The sequence below is a fragment of the Mesoplodon densirostris genome, chromosome 11, assembly GCF_025265405.1.
Source record: "Mesoplodon densirostris isolate mMesDen1 chromosome 11, mMesDen1 primary haplotype, whole genome shotgun sequence".
Taxonomy (NCBI): domain Eukaryota; kingdom Metazoa; phylum Chordata; class Mammalia; order Artiodactyla; family Ziphiidae; genus Mesoplodon; species Mesoplodon densirostris.
The window spans coordinates 31,519,556-31,536,654 of record NC_082671.1 but is presented as its reverse complement, the minus strand read 5'-3'; the positions used below and the strand labels follow the sequence as shown (position 1 = coordinate 31,536,654).

At 40.8% G+C, this 17,099-nt stretch overlaps 1 protein-coding gene across 1 annotated transcript in view; it reads left to right on the top strand.

Annotated features, from left to right (window-relative positions):
• The window catches only part of TPH2 (tryptophan hydroxylase 2), a 96,673-nt gene that overhangs the window by 54,977 nt on the left and 24,597 nt on the right, over positions 1 to 17,099 (top strand). The window contains exon 8 of the mRNA XM_060111783.1: positions 4,438 to 4,564. Within this exon, the coding sequence (XP_059967766.1) occupies positions 4,438 to 4,564 (127 nt within the window). The remainder of the gene's footprint in view (positions 1 to 4,437; positions 4,565 to 17,099) is intronic.

Here is a 17,099-nt window from a genome sequence, read left to right as displayed (position 1 = left end):
TTTTTTTTCCAAAAGGAGACATGATGTTTTACAGTGTTAACAGTTTTGAAAGGTCCTACATTTCCAGTGAACAGAGTGCTTCTGTGAAAAGGGCTCTGAGAAGCATTATTCAGGCGAAAAATGCATCAAAGGGATGTGAGTTAAAAAGAGAAAAGTTTGCCGAAGTGGATGGAGATTGGAGGCAGCGTGTGCTGACAGGTGCAATTATAGCCAAATAATTGAATCTTTTAAGAGAGATCTGGTGAGATAAGGCAGTAGTTGTGGACTCATATCGGAAACCTGTTCATAATTAGATATTCAGGGTTCCAGCTGTGGATGAAACACCAGCATAGGGATCTGAACTACTTTACAGGCAGAACATAATAACTATTGCACTTTGTGAAGCGGTGTGAGACAGCATGACATCAGTCCCACGGAAATTAATTGATACAAAGTTTGGAGACGAGGCTCAGGCTTCTCCTGCAGATTCCCAACAGTCTGGAATCTCTTTCAGCCCCTGAAAGCTAGTCAACCCAGCTTCCAAGTCCTTTGGTCTCAAAGAAACTAAAAAAAAGTCAACTTTTCAAAGTTAATTAATTGCTTTAATTAGCAACATTAAACATCTTTCTTTGTTGTCTGAAGAGTTTCCAGGCACTTCAGTTTCCTTTGTCTATACCACGTGTCTTAGCCAAAGACACTGGGATGAGAACACTCCAGTGTTTATTTCTGAGAATGTTCCACCAAAGTCATAAACGATAATAACGTTACTTATGGTCTTGAAATATAGGTGCTTGAGCCTTGACTCAGTGAGAAGTGGGGTTCCTGTAGGAACTGCATCTCTACTTGCTCAGAGATCTGAACAGCAGTTCCTTCTTAGGGTCTCTACGACCCTAGTCCTAGAGACTAGGGTACCTTCTACCCTAAGAAGGTACAAACTAGAGCAATCATTTCTACTTAGAACAGGGCAAAGGCATCCCGAGCATTCCATTAGTAATTCTGTTAGACTTCTTGCTTCAGGCTTTCATTCTTAATGAAGCAATATAACTTATTCTGATGTGTTGTATGATTTTTTTCTTTCAAATTTATAATTTCTCTTCTATGTATGGTTGGATTACCTTGTAATGCTATTAAAGGTTCTTAAGTTGGCTGCGGGTTATAGGTTTCTGATAATTACACCTTAACTTAAATTTCAGGTGATAGCTCCTTTTCTACCACAAAGAATTGACTCAAAGTCTTTGGATCTCTCGTATTTTCCTTCTTCTTTCCTTTTTAACTGCCAACTTTTCACTTTCCCTTCTACCTATAAGCCTTTGGACTCCATTGGTACTTAGGCAGGTAGAAGACTGTCTTCTTCAAGTATTTAACAAGCTCAAAAGTAAACCCAGTTTTGCAACAAGAATCCACCACTGTAACCATGACCTATCCCATTCTCACATCGGGAAGCACCCAGCACTGTGCCTGGCCCATCGGAAGCATTCAATACATGTTGGCCACAATAGTTGTTCTTTTAGCTACTGTTTAATTTATTTATTCATACCATGAGCTAATACTCACCATCTTTAGTATTTCCCTGGAGTTTGACATCTGGTCTAATTTTGAAAATATTGTTGTCATATTTTCTGCCTGGTTCAGTAGGGGTGTTTTAGTATTTACATCATAAGCTACAATGGGGGTACTCAGATTTATCCATGGTGGGCCCCTCAATTCCAACATTGGTGCAGACTGCACGACCTTTAAAAAACTGAGCACAGGAGTGAGTCTACAGGGTCCACTCTCAGCGTAGAAGTATGCTGAATCAAACACCTTTAACTGATCTCTGAGTCAAGTGCGTGTGGAGGAGTAACTTGCTACCTAGTGAGCTTTCCTTACCACCTTTCATTGTTCCTCAGTATGTATGTAAGTTTGTATGATGTAATTTTAGTGGCATTAAATTTGGGCAGCTCAAAATTACATAATCACATTTAGCTTTAGTTTTAAGTACTAGTTGCTTGAAGCCTGTTCAGGGTGTTCCGAGCATCGTCTGTTACCACAGGAGGTCTCCACCCTGCCTGTGTCTTATGATCACCCTGCGAGCTTTTAAAACAATATAGCTGCTCAGGCCTGTCCCAGAGAGTCTGACTGCATTGCTCTTATGTAGCACCCAGTCATTGGTATTTTTAAAAAGGCTCCCCGGGTAATCTGGAGGGTTGAGGACTGAGTGGCAGGAAAAGAGACTTAGGACACACTGGCTCCATTTTTACCTGTGCTAACCAGCTTGGTTAAACGTTCCCCACAACTGAAGCTGTGCCCCGCCCAGCCCTTCTTGTTTACTCCACCTTGTAAGTTAATAGAACAGAAGGAGCACAGCTTTGAGTCAGAGGAATTTGATTTCAAATCTTGTCTCTGTCTCTTATTAACAGTGTGTCCTTGGAAAAAAAATGCTTAAATTTACTGAATGTTAGTTTCCCCATTTATCAAATGGGAATAATAAGACTTCTTTGTAAGTGAAGATGAAATTACTAATGGGATATGAAAACATTTAGCCCAGTATCCAGCACATAATAAGAGCTCAGGATATGTTAGCTTTCTTTTTTAATAAATTTATTTATTTATTTATTTATTTTTGGCTGCGTTGGGTCTTCATTGCTGTGCACGGGTTTTCTCTAGTTGCAGCGAGCAGTGGCTTCTCTTGTTGCGGAGCACGGGCTCTATGCACGCAGGCTTCAGTAGCTGTGGCTCGAAGGCTCTAGAGTGCAGGCTCAGTAGTTGTGGAGCATGGGCTTAGTTGCTCCGTGGCACATGGGATCTTCCTGGACCAGGGCTTGAACTCATGTTCCCTGCATTAGCAGGCAGATTCTTAACCACTGCGCCACCAGGGAAGGCACTATGTTAGCTTTCTATTTTTCCTCCTTCTGTCTTTAATTTCTTCATAAGTAAAATGAGGGGCTCTGATAACATTTAAATTCTCCTTATGCCCTAAAATCCAATGAGTCTGATTCACCACCTTAAGGAGTATGACTGGAGAGTAAACACCACATATGCTCTTCCACAAATTCAATTTTTATACAAAAAGGAGGCTGTTGGCACACAGTTGATAGAGAATGAATCTGGAGTTTCTTTCAGTATCATGTCCACGTATTCTCATTTGGCTGCTTTTTCAACCTGATGTGTCTGGGAAGGGGCTGGCCAGGGTTGGGCATGTGGTTTGAGCTGTGGGAACAGAACTTTTTGACCAAGTAATGCCATATGTCTTATGTTGGCACCCATCGTCTGCCCTTGACCACCATTCCCTTGCTTCAGCCTCATGACCATCCAACTTAACTTTATACTTGTGATATTGGTGGTAGTACCTGGCATTTATGTTATAGCATCTATTTGAAGTGATACACTTACAAGGAGCCCAGGTGAAATTAGGAAACATCTTTCAGTTACTCCCTGGCTCATTAGTTTTTGTCAAGAAAATAAAATATTGTTGCCTGCTGATTCATTTCCAGAGAGTCATATATTCCAGGATAGCTTGGTATCAGGAAATGGTTTGTGATTCATGACAATGACTCAGGAAGGCATCCGCCTTGCTTCATTGTGACACATACCTGCCTTTGCCTGGTCTCTGGCTCCAAGTGGAAGCACAGGCAAATGAGAGAGGATGTAAACTTCTATTATTGCCTAGTTCAGGCTAGTCAAAGCAGGGGACTTGGAGGGTCTTCCAGTGTGAAGGCTCAAAAGAGTTGCTTGTGTTATAGATGGATAAATGGTCCACGGGAAAAGACATCTGTTGATGACAATAGGATCTTCTGCTGTTTCCCAGTGCCCTGCAAAGTGTAACATGGGATGCAGTGTAACTTAAGGGTTGAGAGCAAGAGTTTAGAAATCATGATAAGCTGGATTCAAGTTTTGGCTTTATCACTATCTGTAGCAAGAATCGGCAAACTTTTTCAGTAAAGGTCCAGCTAGTAAATGTTTTAGGCTTTGTGGGCCATATGGTCTCAGTCACAACTACTCAACTCTGCCGTTTTAGGCAAAAGGAGCCATAGACAATACATTAATGAATGGGCATGGCTGTGTTCCAATAAAACTTTATTTACAGAAACAGGCAGTAGGCCAGATTTGACCTGCAGCTGTAGTTTGCACACCCCTGGTCTATAGAATGTTGCACCAATAAGTTACTTTAATTCAAGTTTCTCTTGAGTATTCAAAGAGACAGTGCATGTAATAAAATACTTAACACATGTTTGGCATATGATATGCTCTTGAAAGTAGTAGTCACTATTATTTTGTTAACATATCGTATATCATATAATTTAAGATGCCATGGTTGTAAGATGTATCTGGATTTCAGAGTTGATAAAAAAATCTTAGGATTGGTGAAATTTGGTAACATTAATTACAGTAGCAAGGTTATAATTAGAATTTTAGGTCTTGTTCTGCCAGTGATAGCTTAACTTGTCTAACATTTCTCTGTGATGTTTTTCTTTTCAGAGACACATGTCACGAACTCCTGGGACATGTCCCTCTACTTGCGGATCCTAAGTTTGCTCAGTTTTCACAAGAAATAGGCCTGGCATCTCTGGGAGCATCAGATGAAGACGTTCAGAAACTAGCCACAGTGAGTTCATTTTCAACCTAAAAACCCATTCTGTTTATGTCCATTCGTAAGGTAAAGAAAGTTTTAGAGTTACTGACTATGAGTGATAAGGCAAACACTCTGGAGAGGGCATGGTGTCTTTACTTTTCCCCATGTGTGTTCCTTTGAAGCACAATGTGTTCTTGGCCTATTAACTGTCAAAATCTTTGTACTTTATCCTTCTCATTCAGGGATTGGCTAGATTGTAAATATTTGAGGCTTGCAGGTCATGAGGTCTCTGTCATAACTACTTAACTCAGCCAGTGTGGTGTAAAAGCAGCCACAGACAGTACATAAATGAATAAGTGTGGCTGTGTTCTGATAAAACTTTATTTATTAAAGCTGGCGGTGGGCCAGATTTGGCCTGTGTGCTGCAATTTGCCAACTCTTGTTCTAGTTCAGTGTTTATTTCCTAGAAACATTTGCAATACTGAAAATTATACATTTATGGTAAAGTAGAGGTTGTACTTGGGATTATTTCTGATTAGTCAGTATGGGTTTGGTCAGACAGAATTTGAGGTAGCAATAAGCAGCTCATGCTAAACAATTATTATAAGTGCAAAACCAGAAAAAGATTTTTTTTTTTTTTTTTTGCGTTACGCGGGCCTCTCACTGTTGTGGCCTCTTCCGTTGCGGAGCACAGGCTCCGGACGCGCAGGCTCAGTGGCCGTGGCTCACAGGCCTAGCCGCTCCGCGGCATGTGGGATCTTCCCGGACCGGGGCACGAACCCGTGTCCTCTGCATCGGCAGGCGGACTCTCAACCACTGCGCCACCAGGGAAGCCCCAGAAAAAGATTTAATAGATACTATGGTCTCAGCAAGGTTCTTCTCAAAACAATCGGTATGAGAGGAAAGGTGTAATGTTGACGGCTACCTTTAAGCTGCTGAAGAGCCAGCTCTAGCAAGCTCATATGCTTCATCCTAGCCCCATTTCAAGGAACCCCGAGTAAGAAAGAGCAGGTTTAGCAAACTCACTTACCTACAGGGTCCAGTCTGTTAGCCTCAGTGAGCAAAGGTACTGGAGGAAGAAAACACAGGATCCTAAATTGTGTGTATTTGACACAGACACACATTGATGGCGTATTAGGCATGTAGGAATATTCTTCACTCCCACCAAGAAACAAGTGTTCTCCTAGATTTCTTAAGATGCAAAGCCCTTTCAGTATACCTTTTGTTTCCTAATTTTGATAGACATACAGGAACTGAGAAATATTTTTCTACTAAAAGAGAAATAGCAGTGCAGAAGCCATGCTGTTGGCATCAGTGTGGGGATGAGTAGGGTTGAGTGGGGACTGAGGTGAACTCAGGAGAGCATCCCTCTTCTACAGCAGGAGCCTGCCAGATGGGAATGTGGGCCTTTGTGTGGCTGGATCTCCAAAATTTTGAGAGAGGCTGGAAATCTAGATTTCTAAGCGAAATTTAATGATTTTTCAATGTTGGCTCTTAAAAAGAAATCTACCATTACAAGCTGAGGAAAATATATTTGTAGACTGAATTAGGAGCTAGGCTTCCAATTTGTAACCTCTACTCTAGGGATTGTATCTCACATATATTGGCTATCTATTACTGTGTAACAAGTAATTCCAAAATTTAGTGGCTTAAAACAATAAACATTTATTATCTCATAGTTTCTGTGTTCGGAGATTTGGGAGCAGCTTAGCTGAGTGGTTTTTCCTTAGGGACTTTCCTGTGGTTGGTGTTAAGATGTGGGCTGAGCCCGTAGATGTCTTCAGATTTGGGAAAGTTCTCCCAAGATGACTCAGTCATGTGGCTGTTGGCAACAGGCTTCCTTCAGAAGAGAGAGAGAGAGAGAGAGACAGCGACAGAGAGAAAGAAAGAAAGAAAGAGAAAGAGAAGGAAAGAGACAGACAGACAGAGATAGTTACGGAGGGAGGAAGTTGTAATGCCTTTTGTGGCTTGATCATATGCTGATCACATCAGCCACGTTTTATTCATTAGAAGGGACTCACTCCAGCCCATACTCTAGGGGAGGAGAATTCATCTCCACTGTTTGGAGAAAGGAGCATCAAATTATTTGTAGATGTATTTTAAAAGCACCACAACATAAATCCTGTTTTTTGGGGTTTTTTTTTTGTGTGTGGTATGCGGGCCTCTCACTGTTATGGCCTCTCCCATTGTGGAGCACAGGCTACAGACGCACAGGCTCAGTGGCCATGGGTCACAGGGCCAGCCACTCTGCGGCATGTGGGATCTTCCCGGACTGGGGCACGAACCCGTGTCCCCTCCATCAGCAGGCAGACTCTCAACCACTGCACCACCAGGGAAGCCCCTGACCGTTGCTTTTAAGGACTGATGTGGGGTCTACCTGGATAATTCAAAGGTATCCATTCAAAGTCCATGTCTGCAAAGGTGACATATTCACAAGTTCTGGAGATTAAGACATGGATATCTTTGGGGGACCATTATTGTTTCTATTTTTACACTTGCAAGATAAAACTAATAATTGAACCTTGAAACCTGTTTTACTAGGGCCAGTGAATTTGGAGGATGAGTAAGTTTTCTTTTGGAATTTATATTCTTAAGCATGGTTCCAACACCCTTGGCCATGGATTGCCTTAGCCCCAGTAGCCAAAAACACTTCCATCTATTCGAGATCATTAGATCATCAATCTTGTTTCTCTCACTTTCTTTTGTCCTCTTTTTCAATTGTTCTTTGCCTAGAATGTACCTGCTTTTCTGTAGAAGCCAGTTCAAGTCAACAGATATTCTTTAAGTGGCTAAAGAATCCTAGGTACCATGAGGTAGGAATAGGGAAAAGACAAAGAAGTTGTACTTACTTCAAAGAACTCATGATCTAGTACACAAAAATACAGAAAACCCAGAGTCAGTGTTAACTTTTATTTACATACATAAGCAGATATGTAGGAGAAGTGGATTTAAGGTCAGTCTTCTAAGTGTGTGTGAATTCTGAGTTCATTGTTGGAGACTGGGGCTCAGAATTGGGCAGGGACCAGCAGAGAGGTTCTTCTCTGTATAGAAATAATTGGTGACAGGTTAGGGAGGATCAAGGGTCTCCCAAGGGAGCCAACATGTCTGGAACCTCATAGTGGCTTTGACTTTAAGTCTTTTGAAAGTTTATACTAAAGAGAGTATAAACTTTCAAAAGACTGAAAAGATTTTGAGTCTGTTCTAAATGCAGTGGAGAAGTTCGGGCTAGGGATGGTGCCTCACCAAGGTCTTGCCTGATCTACTCATTTCTCTTTTCCTGATGTTGCATGTTGCCCCTACCTCAGCTCTCTTTGATTTCCTGTCTCTCACAAGCCTTGCAGGTCCAATATTTTCCAATGTTATAGACTGCCCACTTACTTGGAAAAGCGTTTTGCAGACCAAGGAGAAATTTGGAAAGCTTCTTCCATGTGATGGGGAGAATATGGAGGAAGATGGGCTCAGTGTGAGGAAGCTAGGGAGGTTTTTCTCTGAAATGATACTGTAACTGCCATTGACTTCTAGAACCACGTCCCAGTCCTCAGTTAAAAACAAAGTGAACAGAAAACTGCTGGAAGTTGGTTTTGAAAGAAAACACAGATTCCAGCCAGGCAGTTTCACAGTAAACCCAGGAATAAATAACCTACTGGATGTGACTGTCAAGCCATAGACTAAAGCCAGAAGACCAATTTAAGGACCCCATTGCAAGGACTAAGAGATTAAGAGATAAGCCCTCACTGGGAGGGGTAAAAAGTCCAATGGTAGGGGAAGCGTGGTGGTTAGCGAGGCCTCTTGGCTGTCCAGATGAGAAATGGAGATATTATTAGCTGATTTCCTCAGAGTTGTGTTCATTAAGTCCCCTGAAAAAGTACTAGAATAAAATGAGAGATGAGATGCACCAAAGGAGAAAAATCCATAGAGAGGACAAATGGAAAACCACAGAAATCGCTATTTATGCAGAACAATGAGATAGCCCATATTATTCCTTTATTCTAGGTGAGATTTATATTGTTAATGACTCTGTTTGTATAGTGCCTGCTTTTCCTTGTTTAGTGAATTTAAGCACTTATGAAAAAGAGAGTCATGCCTGGTGAAAGTAGACACTTAACTTTCTGTGATGTGCTGTCAACCAATCCATCTAAGGCAGAAAACAGCCTCCCCTAAACATCATGGGCGCCTCCAAACTCTTGTTTTGTTCAAAGCTGCTTCTGAACTTCTGGGTCTGATTTCAGAGGGACTAGGTGATTGCCTATACCTACTGCCTCTTCTTGCTATATTTCTGCATGATATTTATTTTGACATTTTAATAATGCTCATTTTTGAGAATGAAGCTATCTCTGCTGTTTTATGTGGGCATGGTGTCTACTCCCTGAGAACCGTTTAAATGAAACTCTTTTGTATCTGAAGAAATTGATGATGATGCTTGGTAACTGTATGTGAAATGCATTGTTATACATGTAAATAATTTGCCCTCTGGTGGATAATGAATAAGGCCGCTGGATTTGGCAGCTGCACCCTTTTCATACTCATCATAGCTGTCCAGGGTCTGTGCATGATAGATATGCAAAAAGATGCCCCAAAAGGGTTGCATAGCGTGTGCTGTAATTTTCGGACCAGCCATTTCCCACTGTAGTACTGGTTTACATGGATTTAATAGATTAGTGTCTTCTTTAAGGACGGTAATCGTAAGTGCCTTCAGGGGCCAGACAGGTAGCCAGTATGTGTGAAATAGCCTGATAGAAGATAACAAGGAGTACTGGAGCCTGTGGAGAACTAGAGAATACACATTACATTACACCTAAAGGCCTTCAAATTCAAAAGTGAAAATAAAACAAAATGTTCTTTGGCTGCAAATCATGTTTGCAGGCTGAACCAGAATTCTAGGCCCTCAGTTGCCAGCCCTTGTATTTAAAGTTAGATTATACATTATACTATACCATGCTGAGTGACCAGCCCATGCTAGATTCATCTTTATATCATATTGGAGGTTCTCAATTACTGCTTACTGGATAACTGACTATTTTTCCCAAGAAAGGACGGCTATTACCATCTTCATTAGAAATAAGTATCTTATTGCTATTGAGAGGTGACTGGTTTTGAATTACAACTTTAAACAGTCACAAGCATGACTGTCATACATGTATGCTGAACATGTGTCAAAGATTTATTTAACTCAGTCATGAGGGAAAAGCAAGATGGTAAATGTAGCTCCAAGAAGAATTTGAGAGACAGACCATCTAGTCACTGGAAGAAAGAATCCTGGAACAAGGTGCAAAATGTTTTATGTTCTACAGGGCAAAGAACTGTAACCTTGAAGTTGTCTTTTCTACCAGGCAGAAATCATTTGCATGTCTAGTGGACAAAAATAACTTGCAATTTATCAGTCTTCATAAAATTAACAGCATCTGGGCCTCAATCAATATAAATAGGAAGTCAGACAAAGGGTATATTCCCTAGACCAGTGTTTTTCAGATGGTAATGTGTATAAAATAACCTAGGGATCTTGTTACGAGTCAGATTCTGGCCAAGTAGGTCTGGAATGGGGCCTGAGAGCTGGCATTTCTGATAAGATCCCAGGTAATGCTGATGCTCCTCATTCAAGAGAAGCGGGTGACCGTTACACAGGTGCACCTGTTAGACAATGCTTGAGTATGTCTTTCAAAAGGCATGTGGTAAGCTTTTAGCTTTATTTCCATATTCAATACTTTTGCTAAAAACTAAGCTAATAGGGTATTGCTAGATAAATATTGTGCGGTGTGACATGAGTTTATTTAGGACTTATTCTGGGCCTGAAAATGGACCCTTGTATCTCTGAGTGCCATGTCACTGCTTCCATTTTGTGTGTCTGCTCTCACACTCTCCTGCCACCTGCTATTTTGCCATATGACTTATATCATTCGATTTTACAGGAATGCACAAACAGAAACTTGCTGATCAGGTAAATTTAGGAACTAGTCCTAGAAAATTATTGATTTATCTTTCCCCAAATGTTAGGAAATGTAAAGGGACTCCTTTCACCAAACACTGTGTGCCATCCTATGATGCAGATGGCTTCAATTCAGTCTATTCACTTCTCACATCATAAAGGCATTTGAAACAGACAACGCTGTGCATCATTTGTTGGAGAAAGCAATCAGTAGGAATACACCACAGATGTTTCCCAAGCAGAATAAATCGGCCTATGACCCATTTGGAATTTTCCCTCTACAGAGAGTTTTAGGTTATCCATTCAGTTCTGTCAATCCCAAAACATGTTTACCTTCACTTCCTGATGAAGGGCTTCTGTCACTGGGTCTTGGTAAAGCTGATGAGCAAAGCGTCTTGGCCAAGGGTAATGAAGGAGTAACCAGAATGTGTTACCAGAACATTAGTCTCATGAAATGTTACTATGAGTTCTATGCCAGAAGGGATCAATGGGCAAATATATTTGGGAAAAACTGGGTTAAGTGAAGTAAACAGCTTTGTTTTCAAAGTATAGGATTTTCAGGCCCTTTAATAAGATAATGTGCAGAGCGAATCGTATAAGTGATAAAAATTTTATTTTTACAAACTGACCATGTTCCCTCCATTTTAAGATGCCATTAAATTAATTTAATAGTTTTTTTTAAAGGGGAAAAAGATTCAACTAGCAAAATTTTTTGACACTGTTTGTGAGAAGCTCCATTTTAGAAATGTTAAAATGTGAACTTGAAAATTAAGAAAGTACGTTATATGGTCGCCGAAGTCTCTTTTTATGGAAGACATATCCCAAGCTATTAATATTCCAAGGAGCACAGTTTAAGAGATACGAGTCTAGAATGTTTTTTAAAAGGGTGAAATTCACTATGAGCAGAGACCTGATCACCAGCTAATTTTTTTGAGGAAAGGGCTGTCAAAAAATTAGTAATATAGGGTTCTGTTTGTACTTTATCAAAGCAAATAATTTATTAGTTCCAAGTAAAAAGTTTGCATTGTTTGGGGTTTTTGATGGCCATGAATAAAGTGTGTTTGAATTTCCAGGTATAACCAGGACTTTTTTCATGCTGAGAGCAGTAATGAAATATACAGTCAGCCTTAAACTAACAATTGACTATAATTCACATTAGAAGTATAATTGTAAAGGTAACCTTAGTTTATGAATTCCTAATTAATGTTTTCCTGTCTGTGGAGGACCTTAGCTTGTTTCCCAGTCTCTCATGACCTTGCCTACCTGGCTGGGAGTGGGGAACTTTTGGCTTTTAAAAGACTTATGCCCAGCTCTACTTCTTTCTGAAGATGGATGACATTAAAAATGACCATTTTAGGGCTTCCCTGGTGGCGCAGTGGTTGAGAGTCCGCCTGCCGATGCAGGGGACATGGGTTCATGCCCCGGTCCAGGAAGATCCCACATGCCGCGGAGCGGTTGGGCCCGTGAGCCATGGCCGCTGAGCCTGCGCGTTCGGAGCCTGTGCTCCGCAACGGGAGAGGCCACAACAGTGAGAGGCCCGCGTACCGCAGGAAAAAAAAAAAAAAAAAAAAAAAAAAAAGACCATTTTAGTATCTCTACAGAAAGCTCAAAATGAGCCCCAGGCTTATTTATTCCATGTAAAGTCTTTGAACTAGTTCAGCTATTTGAATCATTTGATACAAAGCTGACAAAAAGCTGGAAGGAATGCACTTTTATACATTCTTAATTGAGATGTTTGGGTGGATGGTGAGTTTGTGTGTTGTTTGCAAGAGTAACTTAGTTAAAAGTTAATAATATCTATTCCAACTCATCACTTTCACTTTTATGTCTTCTGTGCATATAGAAAAGTGGTCTTGCCTTGCAAGGAGCGCCGTATTTCTTTAACTAGCCCCTTAGAACTTCACTTGTGTCCTTTGTCATTGTTTTCACTACCCCCTCCCTTGGTCTTTTTCTACCTGAGTGCTCCAAGGCCACACTTCCTTCTGACTATACTGTCTTTTGAGATCTTTGATATTGGAACTAAGGGTATTTTGCTCTAGCTGTATGTTTCACTTACAATATTCATCGTTGACATTACAGGTGTTTGTCATCTATTTATATTATGATGAGAATACCACCGTTATTTGGAATTAAAAAGTGAGCTCTACATTGCTCACTATATTTAGAAACAAATCTATTTGCAATCCGGAATAGTTGTACATTTTTTGCAACTCAAACTTTTCTTCATCATTTGTAACTGTATCCTATGGGCCTCAGAGAGCTATCATAATACTGCAGATGACAGAAAAAAAAAAAAACCCAACAACCTATTTTAGATATTTGGAAACTCATAAAAATAGAGCTGCTTTGGTAACTGTTCATTCTCTGTTTGTGTGCTAAGCTCTGTGCCCACTTGATTTTATCCTTACAGTAGCATTGCAAGTCAGCAGTTGGAGTCTCAGAACTTGATGAAGATGCTAGTAGGATGTTTTGATGGGGAGTATGGGGTGTGGTGTAGTGTGGTGTGGTAGGAAGGGTCTGAACCTGAAGTGAGCCCAGCGGGGTTTGAGTGCCAGCTTTGTTTTTTTCTAGCTTTATTGAAAGAGAACTGACTTAACAACATTATTTTTTTTTTATTTTTTATTTTTTTGCGGTACGTGGGCCTCTCACTGTTGTGGTCTCTCCTGTTGCGGAGCACAGGCTCTGGATGCACAGGCCCAGCGGCCATGGCTCACGGATTTAGCTGCTCTGCAGCATGTGGGATCTTCCTGGACCGGGGCACGAACCCGTGTCCCCTGCATCGGCAGGCGGACTCTCAACCACTGCGCCACCAGGGAAGCCCAACAACATTATTTAAGTTTAAGGTGTACAATATGTTCATTTGATATACTTATCTATTTTAGAATGACTACCACGATAGCGTTAGCTAACACCTGCATCACCTCATATAATTACCCTTTCTTTTTTGGGGTGAGAACATTTAAGATCTACTCTTTCAGTAACTTTCAAGTATATAATACGGTGTTATTAACTATTGTCAGCATGCTGTACGTTAGATCCCCAGAACTTATTTATATTTTAACTGGAGGTTTCTATCCTTTGACCAATATCTCCTCTTTCCCCCCAACCCCCAACTTCTGGTAACCACCATTCTAATTTGTGTTTCTATGAGTTCAGCTTTTTTAATAAATTTATTTATTTATTTGTTTGTTTATTCATGGCTGCGTTGCATCTTTGTTGCTGCGCACGGGCTTTCTCTAGTTGCAGCGAGCGGGGGCTATTCTTCGTTGCGGTGCAAGGGCTTCTCACTGCGGTGGCTTCTCTTGTTGTGGAGCACGGGCTCTAGGCACGCGGGCTTCAATAGTTGTAGCACACAGGCTCAGTAGCTGTGGCTCATGGGTTCTAGAGCGCAGGCTCAGTAGCTGTGGTGCACGGGCTTAGTTGCTCCGTGGCCTGTGGGATCTTCCTGGACCGGGGCTCGAACCCATGTCCCCTGCCTTGGCAGGCAGATTCTTAACCTCTGCACCACCAGGGAAGTCCAAGTTCAGCTTTTTTAGATTCCACATATAAGTGATATCAAACAGTATTTGTCTTTCTCTGTCTGACTTATTTTACTTAGTGTAATACCTTCAGGGTCTATCCGTGTTGTCGCAAATGGCAGGATTTCCTTCTTTCTCATGGCTGAATAATATTCCATATATATATATATATATATATATATATACCAGGTTTTTATCCATTCATCCACTGATGGACACATAGGTTGTTTTCATATTTCAGCTATTTTGAATAATGCTGCAATAAACATGGGAGTGTAGATATCTCTTAGAAATAGTGTTTCATTTCCTTTGGTTATATACCCAGAAGTAGAATTGTTGGATCATATGCTAGTTCTGTTTTCAAGTTTTTGAGGAACCTCCGTACTGTTTTCCTGAGTGGCAGCAATAATTTACATTCCCACCAATAGTGCACAAGGGTTCTCTTTTCTCTGCATCCTTGCCAACACTTGTTGTCTCTTGTATTTTGATGATCTGAGTGCCAGCTTTGTTACTTCTTGATCTTGTACTCAGGGACAAATTACATTCCCTATTTGTGCTTCAAATGTCTTCTTTAAAATGGAGATATTCTTCTACCACTTGATGCTGAATGAGCAACAAATGAGATGAAATACTTTTGTGATGTATGCTGTGCCATTATCATTCCCACGTTTGAGACTACTCGATCTCACCATCACCCCTCAAATCCTAACTGCACTAAAGGAGTTATATTGTTGATTAAATAATTTCAAAGTGGGCCTCCCTGGTGGCGCAGTGGTTGAGAGTCCGCCTGCCGATGCGGGGGATATGGGTTCGTGCCCCGATCTGGGAGGATCCCATATGCCGCGGAGCGGCTGGGCCCGTGAGCCATGGCCGCTGGGCCTGCGCGTCCGGAGCCTGTGCTCCGCAACGGGAGAGGCCACGACAGTGAGAGGCCCGCATACCGCAAAAAGAAAAAAAAAAAAAATTTCAAAGTCATTTCAAGCCCCTAAATCCTCTGGATCCTCATCCAGAGCTAACTTCTTCCTGTGATTCAAAAGCCCTGACATTGAATCCTCCTTACTTTCTCTTCTCAAAGTAAGATGGATTGCATTCTTCAAGCACAGAAGATTTGTGCAGTCATTTTAATTTCCATAAAGATGTACAAAAGAAGGAATTTTCTGGTTTAACTACAATAAATTAGGTTTTCAAAACCTTAGACTTGTATTAACAGAAGTATCTGTGGTGTAATTCCATTTCTAGCAGAAGCAGAGAGAGATGGTTGAAATATTTTTTATGAAGAATAGCCGAGGTAATGTTATATCGAACTATAGGAATTTAATTACCCCATTCCACAAATGTAGTTTTCAAATAAAGGAGTTGAAAGGATTTCCAAAGCTATTCTTCTGAACTGTGATATAAAAACCCAGAACACATTTAGTAGATGTAAAATGTATTACTGTACATTGTGAGCCACAATGAATGAAAGAATAATAAGAAAAGCGACGTGAGATTGAACACACACAGTGATTAAAAATCTCTTTGCTCCCTTTGTAGAAATATTGTAATTTGCTTAGAATTTTATGTATTTGTCACTGTAAGGATGGGCATTTCTGGAATATTTCTGATGGGTGGATATCATACTGGGGAAAGGTCTCCCAGAAAATGGAAATGCTCTCATTTGAGGGCTTCGGTACAGACTACGTGTAAGTAAGAAATGCCGGGCGGGTGGGGAGGAGTACATCACCTCGGGCCCTCATCATTCTTTTCAGAGTCTAAAAGTCTGTCCTTTATAGTGTCCATATAAAATCATGGAAGTTGTTAAGAGAGTAAATCCTAAGAATTCTCACCACAAGGAAACACTTCTTTTTTTTTTTGCTTTTTCTTTTTTATTGTATCTATATGAGATGATAGATGCTAACTAAACTTGTGCAGTTATCATTTCACAGTATATGTAAGTCAAACCGTTATGCTGTACACCTTAAAGTTATACAGTGAGGTATGTCGATTATACCTCAATAAAACTGGAAGAAAACCTATTCCCTTAGCAACGAAGAGACGGCAGGGTGAATTAGGGACTCCTTTACTGAGAAGTCTTTACAAATCTGTACAAAAACCTTCGTTTCTCTTCCTTATTACAAAAATGACACATATTCATTGTAGAAAATTTTTAAAAATGGATAAGCAAGGAAAAGAGTATAAAGATCATTTGTAACATCACAGCAGCAGTAACCAGTGTTAACATTTTGGTATAGAGCCTCCTAGTTTTTCTGAAAGGTCATTTTGCCACGTCAAATAAGAACTTAGTAAAGGGGAGTCTTGGCTTTGGAAAAAGAAGCAGCAAGATGTTCATCCATTTATCAAACACTTGTGCTGTCAGGAGAGACTTTATCTTTTACACCAACAGAAGAAAGAATAAATTGGAAGTACTCTAGAAATATGGGGTTTATGACTTTTCACTCAGGTAAGTTGCAAAGTGTTTTAATGAACATCAGATGTAGCTAATGAGTTTTGTTTGCTTTTCCTTTTATTTTTTTGAGGAAAAAGTTAGCACATAGCACTTTTTTTTTTTTTTTTTTTTTGCTGTACGCGGGCCTCTCACTGCTGTGGCCTCTCCGGAGCACAGGCTCCGGGCGCGCAGGCTCAGTGGCCATGGCTCACGGGCCCAGCCGCTCTGCAGCATGTGGCATCTTCCCAGACCGGGGCACGAACCCGTGTCCCCTGCATCGGCAGATGGGCTCTCAACCACTGCGCCACCAGGGAAGCCCCCGCACATAGCACTTTTTAAAATTAAAGTTTGGTTTTCATATATATTTTCATCTTCAGTCTTCAAATTTTGCATTTTTCTTGTCCCCATTAGTGAGTGCTACTTTTGTCTAATGAATATTCACCCCTCTTACTGTTCTTTTTTTGGGTAAGATCATGAACATCCTTCCCCATAGTACTTGATCTCAGATAATCACACAGGTAGGGAGGAAAAGGGAAAGCTGGAACGAAGTAGAGTGAACCCTCCTATATACGACACTAGGTGGCTTTCCTTGAGCCTGTGCACTTTAGGGACTTGCTAGCGAGGCAGTATAATGTAGTAGGTATTCAGAGTGCAGGCTTTAGAGTCAAATTACGTGGCTTCACATCCAGCTCTATCACTTAC